This window comes from Cervus canadensis, chromosome 21 (genome assembly GCF_019320065.1).
Source record: "Cervus canadensis isolate Bull #8, Minnesota chromosome 21, ASM1932006v1, whole genome shotgun sequence".
Taxonomy (NCBI): domain Eukaryota; kingdom Metazoa; phylum Chordata; class Mammalia; order Artiodactyla; family Cervidae; genus Cervus; species Cervus canadensis.
Window position 1 is genome coordinate 5,140,743 of NC_057406.1, and position 14,696 is coordinate 5,155,438.

At 53.4% G+C, this 14,696-nt stretch overlaps 1 protein-coding gene across 2 annotated transcripts in view; it reads right to left on the reverse strand.

The window, feature by feature from the left end:
• PARVB (parvin beta) overlaps nt 1-14,293 on the reverse strand; it is a 115,102-nt gene extending 100,809 nt beyond the window's left edge. The window contains exon 1 of one of the 2 annotated variants that reach the window (XM_043440428.1): nt 14,270-14,293. Coding sequence is in view for 1 of the 2 variants with exons in the window: in XM_043440427.1 (XP_043296362.1) it covers nt 13,797-13,911 (115 nt within the window). In the remaining variant the exon portion in view is untranslated. Of the gene's footprint in view, nt 1-13,796; nt 14,031-14,269 lie in introns of those variants that run through there. The other variant, XM_043440427.1, reaches the window with a different exon arrangement.
• Nucleotides 14,294-14,696: the final 403 nt, after the last annotated feature.

Below are 14,696 nucleotides of genomic sequence, written 5' to 3' on the forward strand. Positions count from 1 at the left end.
CAGCCCACTCCCGAGGCAACCAGCAGAGATTAGCTGTGTCCATCTACACCTCCTCCTCCTGAGAAACGGGGTCACGGTGAGCACTCCTTGGCCTGGCTTCTTCTGCTCGGCACAGCGGCTTTGAGAGTCACGGGGCTGTGCACGCCGGTCACCTGTTCCCCCTCACTCCCGGGAGCCCGGCCCACCTCTCCATCCTCCTGTTGACAGGCGGCCGAGCTGTCTCTGGGGTTGGGTTATCGTGAATAAAACTGTTATAAACATTCTGCTACAAGGCTTCATAAGGACCCAGGTTTCTATGTCTTTGAATATCTCATCTCGGAACTGCTAGGTCACAGGGAGGAGAGAGGTTTAGTTTTTCAAGCAGCTACCACACTGAGGCCCTAAGCCTCGGCTCCACTGTAAACCCCACCTCCAGCGTGTATGAGCCTTCTGTCTGCCCCACTTTCCTACTGAACTGCGGTGGGATCATTGCGGCCATGCAGGCAGGTGTGGCGTGTGTCTCTCTGTTTCTAATCTGTGGTTCGTTTCCCAGGTGACTAACGATGCTGAGCTGAGGTCTTTTCCAGATGCATGCTGGTCATCTGCACATTGTCTCGGATGCAGCATCTGTTCAAACCTTTATCTTTTACTGGGTTGTCTTTCTATTATCAGTTGAAGAAGTTCTTTCCATATCCTGGACACCAGTCCTTTATCAGACACGCACTTTGGAAATTGTGATCATGGTGATTTGTAATAAGAAATACCTATATCTGACCTTCATCCAAATTCCTGGCTCTAGTCCTAAACCCTAGGAATTTCCTAAGTGATGAGAGCAACAAAGGCATCTTATGTGAATGGGGCAACTTGTGCAAAGCCCCTAGGTACTCTAAGGATGGGGGTGGAGGCCAGAGGAACCAACCATGTGATCAGAGAGTTGGTACTTGCAGGCACTCCACCAAACTTCCGGGAAGGAGAGAAGGGCTAGAGATGGACCTGCCCAGTCTCCAGTGGTCAGGGAGTTAATCACCCGTGCCTACGTAATGGAGCCTTTATAAAAGCCCAGAAGGACTGGGTCCACAGAGGCTCCAGGCTGGTGAACAAAGTAGGTACGGGGCAGGGGGGTACCCCTTCCCACATACCTCACCCTGTGCATCTCTTCCATCTGACTGTCCCCTAGTTACATAATCTTATGACAAACCAGCAACCCACTGAGTAAAATGTTCCTCTGACTTCAGTGAGCCACTCTAGCAAAGTGATCAAACCCAAGGAGGGGGTTGTGGAAACCTCAGGTTTATACCTAGTCGGTCAGAAGCACAGGTAACAACTTGAACTTGTGATCGGCAACCAAAGTCAGAGGCAGTCTCGTGGGACCGAGCCCTTAACTTGTGAAATCTGATGCTATCTCTGGATAGTGTCTGAACTGAAATTTTTTTACTTGAGGGATTTACAATGTTATGTTCGTTTTCAAGCATACGACAAAGTAGGGCTTCCCTGATGGCTCAGATGGTAAAGAATCTGCCTGCAATGCAGGAGACCTGGGTTCGATCCCTGGATCAGGAAGATCCCCTGGAGAAGGAATGGCAACCCACTCTAGTATTCCTGCCTGGAGAATTCCATGGACAGAGAAGCCTGGTGGGTTACAGTCCACGGGGTCGCCAAGAGTCGGAGATGAAGGAAGCAACTAACATTTTCACTTCACTTCATACAGCAAAGTAATTCAGTTATACGAACACACATATCTGTTTTGTTCAATTCTTTTTCCTTATAAGTTATTACAAAATAGTGAGTTCCCCGCGCTATACTGTAGGTCCTTGTTTGTTACGTACTTTATACAGAGAGAATGGGATTGAATTGTTGGGCAACCGGCTAGCGCTGGAGAATTGCTTGATGTGGATAATAAAAACCCACACACATTGGAATCGGCGTCAGAATCACAGCTGGCACTCAGAAGTGGAATTGGTACCCAAGTCATAGGAATATTTCCTTCCACGTGATCACTTGATCTCACATCATTTCAGTGAATAACCCAATTCCCCCAAACATCCTTTGAGTTAAGGACTCTTTATAGAAAAGGAAACTGAGGCACGGGATAGGGAAGCACCTTGCCCAGGTCCGGGCCCCCAAGAGCAGCAGGACGAGTCACAGACCTCAAAAGTAAGTCCCCAGGCCAGCGGCCTTAACCACTACACAGACTGCCTCCTGCTCACGCAACAAATACACAAAGAACATGGTGAGCGGACAGCATTTCTTAGCATCCCTGGAGAGGGGATGGTGACACGCCAGGCCGGGGGACCCAGGTTAGCCGGGAGCTGGCCACAGAGCCCACAGCCTCTGGGAGGAAGGCACGGGACGTAGCAGGCAAGTGGGCAGCACGGGGCTCCACCTGCAAGCCAACGGGGCAGAAGAAAGAGCGCACGTGAGGGCCTCAAGCCAAGGAGGATGGGCAGACGGGCCGAGCGCCGGGCAGGCAGCGGGGAGTGGCAGGGGCCTGACCTGGGTCCTGGAGCAGCCCGAAGCCGCTGGGGTTCTGTCTGCTTTCTGCAAATGCCAACAAGTCCACTCAGCACACAGTGGATCTCGTTTGTCTCCTCCAGAGCATCTTTCTACCACCGGGGCTGAGTGGACCTCATGTCAGGAATGACAGTGACTTCGCTGCAGACCACCTGGAAAGGTAACTGGCATCTGAAAGGCTCTTCCAGTTGACAAGGTTGGTGGAGATTAAGAGCCAAGGCTGCCAAGGTTTTAATTGCACGGGCCCAGCAGCGTAACCTCCTGCAGAGGACTTTACTTCTCTGGGCCCGTTTGCTCATCTGAAAAATGGGAATCACTAAGAGGTACCCACTCACCAGCTGTGCGTGAGGATTAACCGAGTCATGCGTGGAGTGGCTAGCTCTGTGCCCAGAATATCCCAGGTGCCAACAAGCCTCAGCTATGAGCCCCGACCTGAGTCGACTCTGTTCTGGGTAATTTTTTTTTTTTTAATCTTTCTCTCACTTCTCAGATGAATGCCCTTTCAGCTTGTATATATCAAGGTCTTACTCTGAAAGTAAGGTATGTCTTTCAAAGTTAAGACTTAACTTCACTCAGGTCTTACTTTGAAAGATAATATTAATTTTTAAAACAAAAACAGAGGATGAAGACACTTCGAGGCTTTGGGAAAGCTGTCCTTCCAAGTCTATTTGGTCTATGTGGTCAGTGAATTCTGACCACAACAAGCCTGGTGTTCTCTTCCCCAGCCTGCTCAAAGGACACTCTGCCCACATACTTAAAGCAGCACCTGGATGCTTCGAGCGGACTCCATGGTGATAGAAGAAGCAGCAAACACCAAGGGTGGCCTCAGCTCCATCGAACCAGACAGCTGCTTCCGGGACTGCTGGATTCAAGCAAGCCCTGAGACTCAGGAGACCTTCAATCCGTCTTCACCTTGTTAATAACTCAATATTAAGCTAAAAGCTTAGTTTAAGCTTTAGTTGAGAAGATCCCCCGCAGTAGGAAATGGCAATCCACTCCAGTATTCTTGCCTGAAAAATCCCATGGACAGAGGAGCCTGGCAGGCTACAGTCCATGGCGTCACAGAGTCAGACACGACTGCACAACTAACACTTTCTTCAGTTTTCAAACTAAAAGCTAGATCCTTTGGAACTGTAACTTTTCAGATGAAAGTATGAAAATAACTAACTTATGAAAACAACAGGCATCAACTATTAAGATGGTGTTATTTGGGGAAACCAACATCCCTAACCCGCTCTGCTTGACAAGCAAGTAAAGCTTCAAAGACCCAGACCAAGGACAATGCTTGACAAGCAAGCATTCCAACTACTAACCTGCAAACATAAGAATCTACTCAGATTCACCTAACGTATTGCTTCCTTAGGCTGCTGGCAAGGAAGCACCTTCAGAGGCCAGGGTGGGCGAGGATGGCTGCTGAGCTGGTCTCACCCCCGGGACTACTGAACCCCAGCTCAGAAACACCTGATGCCATGCAGACACGGGGATTTCCATTTCTCGGCAGCACACACCTCAAGGTGCATGCTGCTTCTGGGTCACACTTGGGCAGGACCCCAACATTTCCCAAAAGGCAAACAACTTAAAGCATCTGTGTCTTTCTGACACCAACCGCCCACTAGCACCTTCAAGGGACACACCGTGAGGGAAGCAGCCCAGAGCTGCTGACACGATGCAGGACCACAGTGAGAAGAGGCTTCTATTCCAGGGAGGACACTCACTCAGCAGTGAACTCACCCATACACACGCCATATACACACTTCACTAATTTAGTCCCAGCATCCTTTCCCCAGCCCAGAGGCAGCCTCAGAATCCTTCATAACACACAGGCAGACAGTCATTACCACTTGAACTGTCAGGAGGAAACAGCCAGCCAGCCTGGCCCTACCAAGAACCAGCTCTGTGTCAATATCGTACCTGTCAACATTATCAGTAAGTAACACTTGCTTCCCTGGTGGCTCAGACAGTAAAGAATCTGCCTGCAATATAGGAAAACCGGGTTCAATCCCTGGGTCGGGAAGATCCCCTGGAGAAGGGAATGGCAACCCATTCCAGTATTCTTGCCTGGAGAATCCCATGGACAGAGGAGCCTGGCAGACTATAGTCCCCAGGGTCGAAAAGAGTTGGACATGACTGAAGTGACTTAGCACACACACAGGCATACATATACGTTGTTGTTCAGTCACTCGATCATGTCCAACTCTTTGCGACCCCAGGGACTGCAGCAAGCCAGGCTTCCCTGTCCTTCACTATTTCCCGGAGTTTGCTCAGACTCATGCCCATTGAGTCAATGATGCCATCCAACCATCTCATCCTCTGTCATCCCCTTCTCCTCTTGTGTATGTACAACTGAATCACTTTGCTATACACCAAAAACTAAGATGACATCGTCAATCAACTATACTTTAAAAAACAAAGCAACATTTCAATGAGTCAGAAGCCACCAAAAGCTCCTTGAATTGACTGCAGTTCACATTTATATTCTCTCACCCCAATAGCACTGAGTTCAGACCAGCAGATTAACACCACTGCATCAACAAATGTCTATAAGGCACTCCTAGACTTACTAATGGGCTTCCCTGGTAGCTCAGCTGGTAAAAAATCCACCTGCAATGCAGGAGACCCTGGTTCGATTCCTGGGTCAGGAAGATCTCCTGGAGAAGGGATAGGCTACCCACTGCAGTATTCATCAGCTTCCCTGGTAGCTCAGCTAGTAAAGAAGCCACCTGCAATGCAGGACACCTGGATTCGATCCCTGGGTTGGGAAGATCCCCTGCAGGAGGGCATGGCAACCCACTCCAGTATTCTTGCCTGGAGAATCCCCATCGACAGAGGAGCCTGGTGGGCTACGGTCCATGGGGTCGCAAAGAGTCAGACACGGCTGAGCAACTAAGCACTGTACAGACTTACTAAATGTCTCTTCAGTCACCACATAATATGGTAAATAATAAATATACTCCTTAGAAAATAAAGCCATTTTTCATCTGAAACCTAAAAGGTCAAGCGTATGGCTAATACAAGGAGAAAACATGCTTTCTTCAGATACATCTTTGCTGTGATGGAACCGCACATTTGAAAACAAGAAAATAGCTGGGTAAAAGTACCTGCCCTCTGCTGACCACAGCTGGGGGGAAATCCATCACACAGAGCACTTAAAATCCACTCACAGCTGGCACTTACCCACTTACATCCACTAACCATCCTTTAATTATTCTGACGACTGGACAGGGAACGCGAGGGTAAGCAACTTCGCGATATACGATAAATATTAATTCCACAGACTGGGGACAGGAATTCAAAGCTGAGCTCCTCTGATGAGTGTGGGGTTGCCAAGGCGACCTGACTCTCCAGGGACCACTCAGGTATAACCAAGATGCTAGGAGGACCACAGAGAGTTAGCTGAAAGGTAATGAACACAAAGTCATCACTCCGGGCCCAGCATCTCTACCAAAGCAAAGTTTCTGAGAGATTTCAGCAGATGGCCAGGAAAAAAAAAAAAGCCCAGCATGAGACATGCTGACGTGCCTACGTGCTTTTCTCTGAAATGCCCCGGGTGCATCTGGACAACGGTGGAACAAAGAGAAATGTTGGATCTGAAGATTATAAACAGAATAATAAGCAAAGGAAACCTAACAAAACCATACCAAGCCCCACTGAAAGCCACTTCCTCTCAGCCACAGAGAGAGAGGAAAACAGAAGAGTGATTTCCAGTGACTCCCCAAGGAGTGTGTGCATTGCAGGGGCCGACAGACTGACCCCCTCTCAGACCAAGAGCAGCTCCCACGGGCAGAGGCAGCCCTGCTCAGAGAGGACGCAAGAGGGTTTGGAGCAAGAAGCATGGCAGGGTCTGTTGAAAAGCTCACAGCCCACGGGATTCAAACAGGACCTACACTGACTTCTCCTCCCACCGAACATTCTAGAGCCCACTGGGCACATGGCCCCAGGCCCTCAACCGCTCACCTACCTCCCCTTCTTACCAGCCACCCTCTTTCCTTCCTTGTACGTCAGGAGGTCCAACCCACCTTCCCTGTGATCTGTAGTGATCTCTTCCTAAGCATCTTGCACCTCATCAAGGTCATCATGTCAGTGAAAAGCCCCAGGTACATCCCACCTCCCTGGACAAAAGAGGCCACACTCAGTATAAATCGCTTCCCTTCGTCTTGCAGCAAAGAAAGACACTATTCCATTTTTATTTTCAAAGGTACGTGGGACAGTGTGCTGAGATCTGCCTAAAAGAGGATGTGGAAATCACTTCGAAGTCGCCATCTGACCCCCAAGAAGCTCTTTATGCAAACACCCCGAAAAGCTGTGAACTCCACACCTCCCCAGGTGCCTCAGCCTGGGGAGTAACTGGAAGCAGGGTCAGGGGCCCTGGAGAACCGTGGGCCTCGTCTAATCTGTTTCTATGCAAAGTTCCTTCCATCTCAGAGCAGCCTCTGGGTAGCTGCCTCTACATCAAGCCCTGCAGCTGCGGTTTCCTCACGTCTCAGGAATCCTGCTGCTCCCAGCCCCGCACACTGCCTCCAGGAAGCCCACCCTGCCTACAAATACACTCCAGGTGTTTCCTTACCAGTTGCCCCAATCCAGTTCACTCCACACCAGACTCTCCAAAGTAGCAGGGATACAGATTGGACACTGGCGCCCACTATTCACCAAAGATGACAGGGTCCGGTGACCACTCCAGCCTGCCCTGAGGCTGACCACAGCCCACACACCACACCACAGTCTGGCCGCTCTGAACGGTCTGCACTTCCCCAGCGGGATTAGCTGGGGCCTCCTTCACGGCCCCTCCGATTCAGACTGGGTGTCCCCCCAGGTATCCGTCACCACACCTGCCCCCGGCCCCACAGTGCCCAGACTCCTGAGGACAGGCCTGGGTCAGGTCCCCGCAGGCCACCAGCTCCCAGCTTCCAGCTCAAGATCCTCTCCCCTGTGTCCTCAGGTCCTGGGAGCTCTGGGAGCCTCCTTCCTCTGCTGTCCTGGGACGAGGCAAGCGGGCCTTCACCTCCCCACCCCCACCTCCCATCCAACTCCCAGCCACAGCAATTATGGAGGGTTCAATTGCAATTTCCACTGAATCTTCACGGAAGTTTTCCATGTCTCCTCACTCTCCGTCCAGAAAGGAGGGGGTCTGCCAGGGACACCCCATCTATCTCCAGAACCCCAGGTGACTCTGTGTTTGGGCCACACCTGCTTGGAACCAGCTGGCCCAGCATGGGTAGCCAGCCCCCATGGGCGTCCCGATTCTCCCCCTTAGGAGACTGAGCTGAGAGCCCCGGGGGGTTGGGTGGAGGGCGGGGTCCCCGCGGGGCATTTCCAGGCCCTGGCGGTTGGTTGAGGGCCGCTGAGGAGCTGCGCCACCCCTGGGGCTCCTCAACCTGCTCTTGGTTCCGCAGACACCCCAGGAAAGAAACACCAGGTTCCCCAGCTCAGCGCTGTCAGCCAACATTGCACGGGGCTTTCCAGTGCATTTCGGGATGCCACTCCAGTCGCGACGCTGTGCCCGTGTCCCCCGGGGCAGGACCTCCCCGAGCTGAGAGCCTGAAAGAAAGGGAAGTCGCGCAGTCGTGTCCCACTCTTTGCAACCCCATGGACTGTAGCCCCCTAGGCTCCTCCGTCCATGGGATTTTCCAGGCAAGAGTACTGGAGCGGGTTGCCATTTCCTTCTCCAGGAGATCTTCCCCATCCAGGGATCAAAGCCGGGTCTCCCACACTGCAGGCAGACTCTTTACCATCTGAGCCTCCAGGGAAGCCCAAGCTGAGAACCACTGGTTTAAACTGCAGCTGCCAGGTAAGGTTGTGTTTCCTCAACCATAAAGTGAGGGCAAAAGTCCCGTCTTGCAGGTAACTTGTGGGCAGGTGAGAAGTCCTACCCTTGCCGGGCTAAATTACACAGCACCTCTGTCCAGGTGCTCTTCTTAGAGACGGGTTGAGGTGGGGCGGTGCTTGGGGACAGGACAGAGTCCACGCCGCTGGTCACGCAGTAAAGAGCAGCGTGAACCGAAGGGGACACACTGCAGTCAGCAGGGCTGGTTTCGACTGACTGACGGTCTCTCCTGGAAGTTATTTAAAACCCAGAAAAGCAACTCAATACTTTCAACCCTCAGGGCAAAGTCGCAGCCACCTGGTGTCTCTTTAGATCTCGTTCCTGAGGTTTCAATCAATATCCTGCTCATTTATCTCTATGTGTGCATCAAGGGCTCAGAAGACGACCAGGTTGAAGAAAGTCAGAAAACAAGTCGCAGGGCCAGAGAAAGTGTTTACCAAAGACGCATCTGATAAAGGATTTGTATCTAAAATACACCAAGAAGTCCTAAAACTCAACTACAAGAAATCAAACCACTTGATTTAAAGAATACGGGACTTCCCTGGCAGGTCCAGTGGTTAAGACTCTGCGTTGCCAAGGCAGGGGCATGGGTTCAATCCCTGGTCAGGGAACTAAGATCCCACAGGCCACAAGGCGTGGCCAAAAAAAAATAAAATAAAGGATACATTAAAAAAAAAAATGGGCCAAAGATCTGAGCAGACACTTTGCCAAAGATGTACAGATAACACACGCCTAGAAAAAGAAGCTCCACATCATGTCATTAGACAATGAGAACCTAAAACTGCTCTAAAAAATATAATTACAAAAAGAAAAGCAATCAGGGAACGGCAGCTTCCTGAACACTTGCTTTCCCCAGAAAAGCAGGAGGGGCAAGAGCCTCTGGCTCGGCCGTGGTGGGTTCGGCTCTCACAGCCTGGCGCTGGTCCTGGGGTCTGGGCAGAGAGCGGAGGTCAGGGCAGGTGGGAACCTCTCAGGCAAATGGGTGGAGGGGAGCCTGTCCCCACCTTCCATCCAGGGCCTCCCCGCCCCGGAGCTGGACCCCTGCCTCTAAGGACTTTACACCGCTGCAAGGACATCCGTTCCAGGCACCCCCTCACCCCGTCCTGGCCTGCAGGACTTCTGGGTGTCACCCGTGGTCACCAGGGGACCCTCGCGGGGAGTCTTCCTCTGTGCCTGCTCCATTCAGCTCGATAAACCGAACCACTTTAGCAAGTAGCCCTTCACAGTCCCTGGGCTTTCTACGGGGAGTTTTGGGGTTTTTTAAGTGTTCCTTTCCACTTTTCCCAACGCCCCACTGTTCATCACAGTTCCGTTTTCTAAGCCAGGCCACCACATGATGCGACTTGCTTCCCTCCCATAGACTATCACAGCCTTAATCATGCTATGAATTCACTCAGGGCACTTCCTGCAAACCTCAGAACACATTTCTGAACATGACCTCCCCTGGCAAAGTGACAAGATGTTCACCCCCAATACGTGCCTCAGCGCTTGTCACAGCCCCAAGCTCTGCAGTGTCAAACGTCCCATGGGCCGGAATCGCTAACTTCCCAGCAGCGTGGTCCTTGTCCCAGCGCCCTCCCCCTCACCTCCACCCACACTCCTGAACTCACTGTGGACTTTCTAACAAAAAGGAAATGAAACCCACTGCGCAGCTGGCAGCGCCCAGCACACCTCGAATCACTGTCTTCCCGCCAGTCCCTGGCAGGCAAATGAGCACCTTCCCATGGGGAGCCTGGGAGGGGCCAGGACTGCTACAAGTGAACCACATGAGTGGCAGGGAGGGCAGGTTGCCAAGGCAGGTTGCCAAGGCAACGGGCCTAGAGGGAGACCAGCAACTCTCCATCAATCATTCAGGACCTCATTCTCCAGCCTTCGCACCTCGGCCTCCCTCCCACTCCCCACTCCTTCCGCTCTTCCCACAAGACAGACAGAAGCCACTGCGCCCTTCCAAGGTCAGTCCTCTTGGAATTCCTACATCCAAGCTTGATTAGCGTTTGTGACCTTCTGTTTGCATGCGGGGGGGGTGCCAGGCACCCCAATCTTGAGAAATGAGGCAGGGGACCCAGATAACTCACACAGCAAAGCAAAAGCAGCTGGAGTTCCCTCACGGTCCAGTGGTTAGGACTCAGCGTTTTCACTGTCAAAGGCCTGGGTTCAATCCCTGGTCAGGGAACTAAGATCCCACAAACCATGTGGTGTGGCCAAAACAAAACAAACAGGAAAAAAAAAAAAAAAACAGCTATACTACAGAAATATCTCTTTCCTTCTGCTGTTTCATGACTATTTTGTTCATCACTGGATGATGCCGACTACTCTTGGTATATTCAAATTAAACCTGATTCGCCCTTGATTTTCTAGACGCATGCTAGTTCACAAAGGCAAAGACAAACACTTTGGTTTGGAACTTGGGGCTAGTCAATGAGTTCAGGCATTTGCTCTTCATATTCCAAGGGAGTAAACGTCACCTATCAAAAGCTGTCATTGTCCACAACATTTCACTGACTCGCTATTCTGTGAGAGATAGCTGTCCTGGTTCTTTCGGGTCTCAACCTAAACATCACCTGCTCTGAGGCCTTCCCCAGGCACCTGTCTGATTGCACTTTTACACCTTCTTCCTGGCAGATATTATTATAGACCTGTTTTATTTATTACAGGCTGAGTCCCTGGTCCACAAAAGAAGAGCCTTGTCCATCTTTTCTTCCTAGGGTCCCACGGCAGGCAATGAATGAATTGGAGAGTGTATGACATTTGTGTTCATAATTGCCGCAAGGCATAAGGAGGAACTGAAATGATTTTGGTGAGCGTGACAGATCATTCCCACTGCCCCTCTGATCTGCAGATCAGAGATGTAGCGGGAATGATCTAGGGTGGGGGAAGGCCACTTATCATCTCTTTTAGGAGGTGTGACTTGATACAAGTAACGAAAGACAGTCTGGATCCTAAATGTCAGGCTTAGGAAAGGAGTGACTCATCTGCTTGGTACAACGTGTCAACTGAAAAAAAAACACAGCCTCAAAGTTAAGAGTTATGTTTTACTCGGTGGACAAAACTGAGGACATAAGCCTGGGACACGGCAAGCTCTGAGAGAGGGCTCCAGAAGATGCAACAGAGGAGCCAGAATATGCAGCAGTTTTTGCAACAAAGACTGGGGAGTCTGAACATCAAAAGATCACTGTTAATTAAAGAAAACCAGATATTTCAAGTTAAAGCATTTAGTACTTTTCTATGTACGGATGTGAGAGCTGGGCCATGAAGAAGGCTGAGCACCGAAGAATTGATGCTTATGAACTGTGGTGCTGGAGAAGACTCTTGAGAGTTCCCTGGACAGCAAGGAGATCAAACTAGTCAATCATAAAGGAAATCAATCCTGAATATTCGTTGGAAGGACTGATGCTAAAGCTGAAGCTCCAATGCTTTGGCGGACTCATTGGAAAAGACCCTGATGCTGGGAAAGATTGAAGGCGGGAGGAGAAGGGGACAACAGAGGATGAGATAGTTGGATGGCATCACTGACTCGATGCAAACTGCGGGAGTTGACGATGGACAGGGAAGCCTGGCGTGCTGCTTTCCATGGGGTCACAGAGAGTCAGACACGACTGAGCGACTAATGACAACAGTGCATGGGAAGCGGCCCAGGTCTAGGATCGCCGCGATCACCCCTGGGATTCGCCCCTTAGCTCCTGGAGCCAGCGTCCCCGTGCTTCCTGGGGTGAATCACGGGGGGAGGGGCTGCTCAGCAGGATTTGTCTCCATCCTGAATTTCCTCCTCCGGGCGCAATGCCACATCCTCTCCCTTACTGATATGGCAGGCAACGTTTTTTTCATTGATAAAGTAAAGGTGAAAGGCCCTGCCCTCAGGGGGAACCATCTAATGTGGTAAAACTGTCCCTGGTGGGAAATGCATGGACACACACGGACACATACATAGACACACACACACAGACACACACACATGGACACACACACACACACACACACACACACACACCCTGGGCGGAACCATCTAATGTGGTAAAACTGTCCCTGGTGGGAAATGCATGGACACACATGGACACATACACAGACACACACACACAGACACACACACATGGACACACACACACACACACACACACACACACACACACACACACCCTGGGCGGAACCATCTAATGTGGTAAAACTGTCCCTGGTGGGAAATGCATGGACACACACGGACACACACACACACACACACCCTGGGCGGAAGGTGGGTCACTGTCTGTACATCTGCTCAGCCCTCGAGGTAAAAGGTCACAGACATCCCCAGGAATACACAGGTCAAAGAGAGAAATTAACACGGGGCCACGTGAGCCTGCAAGCCTGTCCTTGGGGTACACACGTCCCTGGGGGGTACACTCGCCTGGCAGGTACGAGAGGACTTTCTAAAGCACAGTCAGGCTCCGGGCGGTTTAAGGAACTCACTGCACACCCCTGACTGGGGATCCTCTCTGTCCCAAGGTCCAGACTACGGGCAGCTCCCGGCAGCCTGGTTCACAGCCACCCCAGCGTAACCCACCCTCAGCCACAGGGAATCTGGGCCGGGGGAAGACTCCCCTGACCAGAACAAAGGGAAAAATCAGGAATGCAGTCCTGGGAGAGGCCCAGGGAACAGCCGTGTTTAAAGAACACAAACAAGAGGCCCGAAGTCACATCCCCCACAACTCTTAAAAAAAAAACTTGTAAGAGGTGGCAGGAAGTTTTTTAGGATAATTTTCGTGGACCCGCGGAGGCAAACATGGAGGGGCCTCTGCAGTCCGTGCGGGCGGGCCTCGCGGCCTCGGGCATCCGTTTCCTCCTCCCCTCTCGCCCACGCTGGGGGCGCAATCCGTGCAGTGCACCGCACCCCGAAAACCAGCGGGCCCCCAGCAGTAGGGTCGTCCCGCAGTGGTGCCCAATAAATGCTCATCGAGCGGCCCCCAGGCAGGGCTGAACGCGCGAGCCCGCGGGCGGGAGAGGAGGCTAAAGAAATGGCTGGTGACCGGGCCGCGGTGGGCGCAAGGCTGTCTCCAGCGGGCCGGGGGGCTCGTCCCCACGGCTGCTCAGCGTCCTGTCCTCAGCAGGAGCCAGCGATGCGCGTTTCGATGACGCCAGGAGCCCAAAGTGGGCTGCATGAGCCGCCGGGAGAGGGGGCGCCGCCAGGCTGGCGGCTGGTTCCCGGCCCGGCGGCGTTTAAAGGGGGTCAAGGGCTGTCCTGAAGGTCACGGCGGCGCGCTGCGCGGGCCCGGCGGGCTTAGGGAACCGAGAGCGCGGGTCCCAGAGAGGAGAGGCAGCGTGGTGCCCGCAGCCGCTCAATCGGGTCCGGCGGGGACTCGAGCCGCGTGGTGCCCGCTGCGCTCCACTGGGTCCAGGCAGGGCTCGGCACTGTGCGCGCGCGGGCGCGCGGGGCGGGTCGGCCGCCCGCCTGGGTCCCGCGGGGAGGAGCGCGGCGCGGGCGCGGCTGGAGGCCGGCGGCGGGCGCACTCACCCTCCTTGGCCTTCTTCTTCCTCGCCAGCGTGCCGCCCAGCTTGCCCAGGAATGACTCGTCCTTCTTCATCCTGTGGGGCCGCAGGGCGGGCGAGCGCAGCGGCGCGGAGGACATGGGGGCGCGCGGGGACCCTGGTGGCCGGGCCGGGAGCAGCGCGTCTGGGAGCCGCCCTGGTCGCCGCCGCCGCCGCCGCTACCCGCTCGCCCCGGGGAGTGGCCGGGAGGGCGCGGCCCCGGCGCCGGCCCCCGCCCCCCGCCCGCCCCTGGCCCCGGCGGCATCCGCCGCCCGAGGTCTGGCTCTGGGTCACCACGTCCAGCCCGCGAAAGCCGTCGGCAGTTCCCACGCGCCGCGTCACACTCACTCTCCAAGCGCAGCGGTGGTTCCGCTCCTAAATGCCGCCAATCGGACAGACCGCGGGCCCTCTGCCCCCTTTTGTTCTATACGTTTGAGCCCTGGACTCTGGTGTCCTTACCTGGGCGCCGGGGTTGGGGGTCGGGGGGTGCGGGCAGCGAGGCAGCCAGGGCCACCACCTTTGCACAGCCGAGGCACATCATATAAGAACACAAATGGGTCGTTTCATTTGCTGAGCTTTTCCCACAACCAGGCCAGGGGCCAGGGGGAGCCCTTGTGACCTGTGCCCGCCCTCTAGAAGCTTGGCATGATGGGCAATGCGGCTACATGAGTACCCTCCTGCACACCTCGCCCTGTCCCAGGGGAACTCCTGGTGATTCCGACAGGAATGAGCCCTAGTGTGTGGGTGGGTGGGTGGGTGAATCAGGGGTGGGTGTTCAGGAGGAGGGCGGGGCAGGAGAACCAGAGGGGACAGTGTCGGGGCTCCCAGGAGGAGAGAATAAGATGAGGAAGAGGTTTACGATGGAGGTGATGTGGAGGACTTGGGT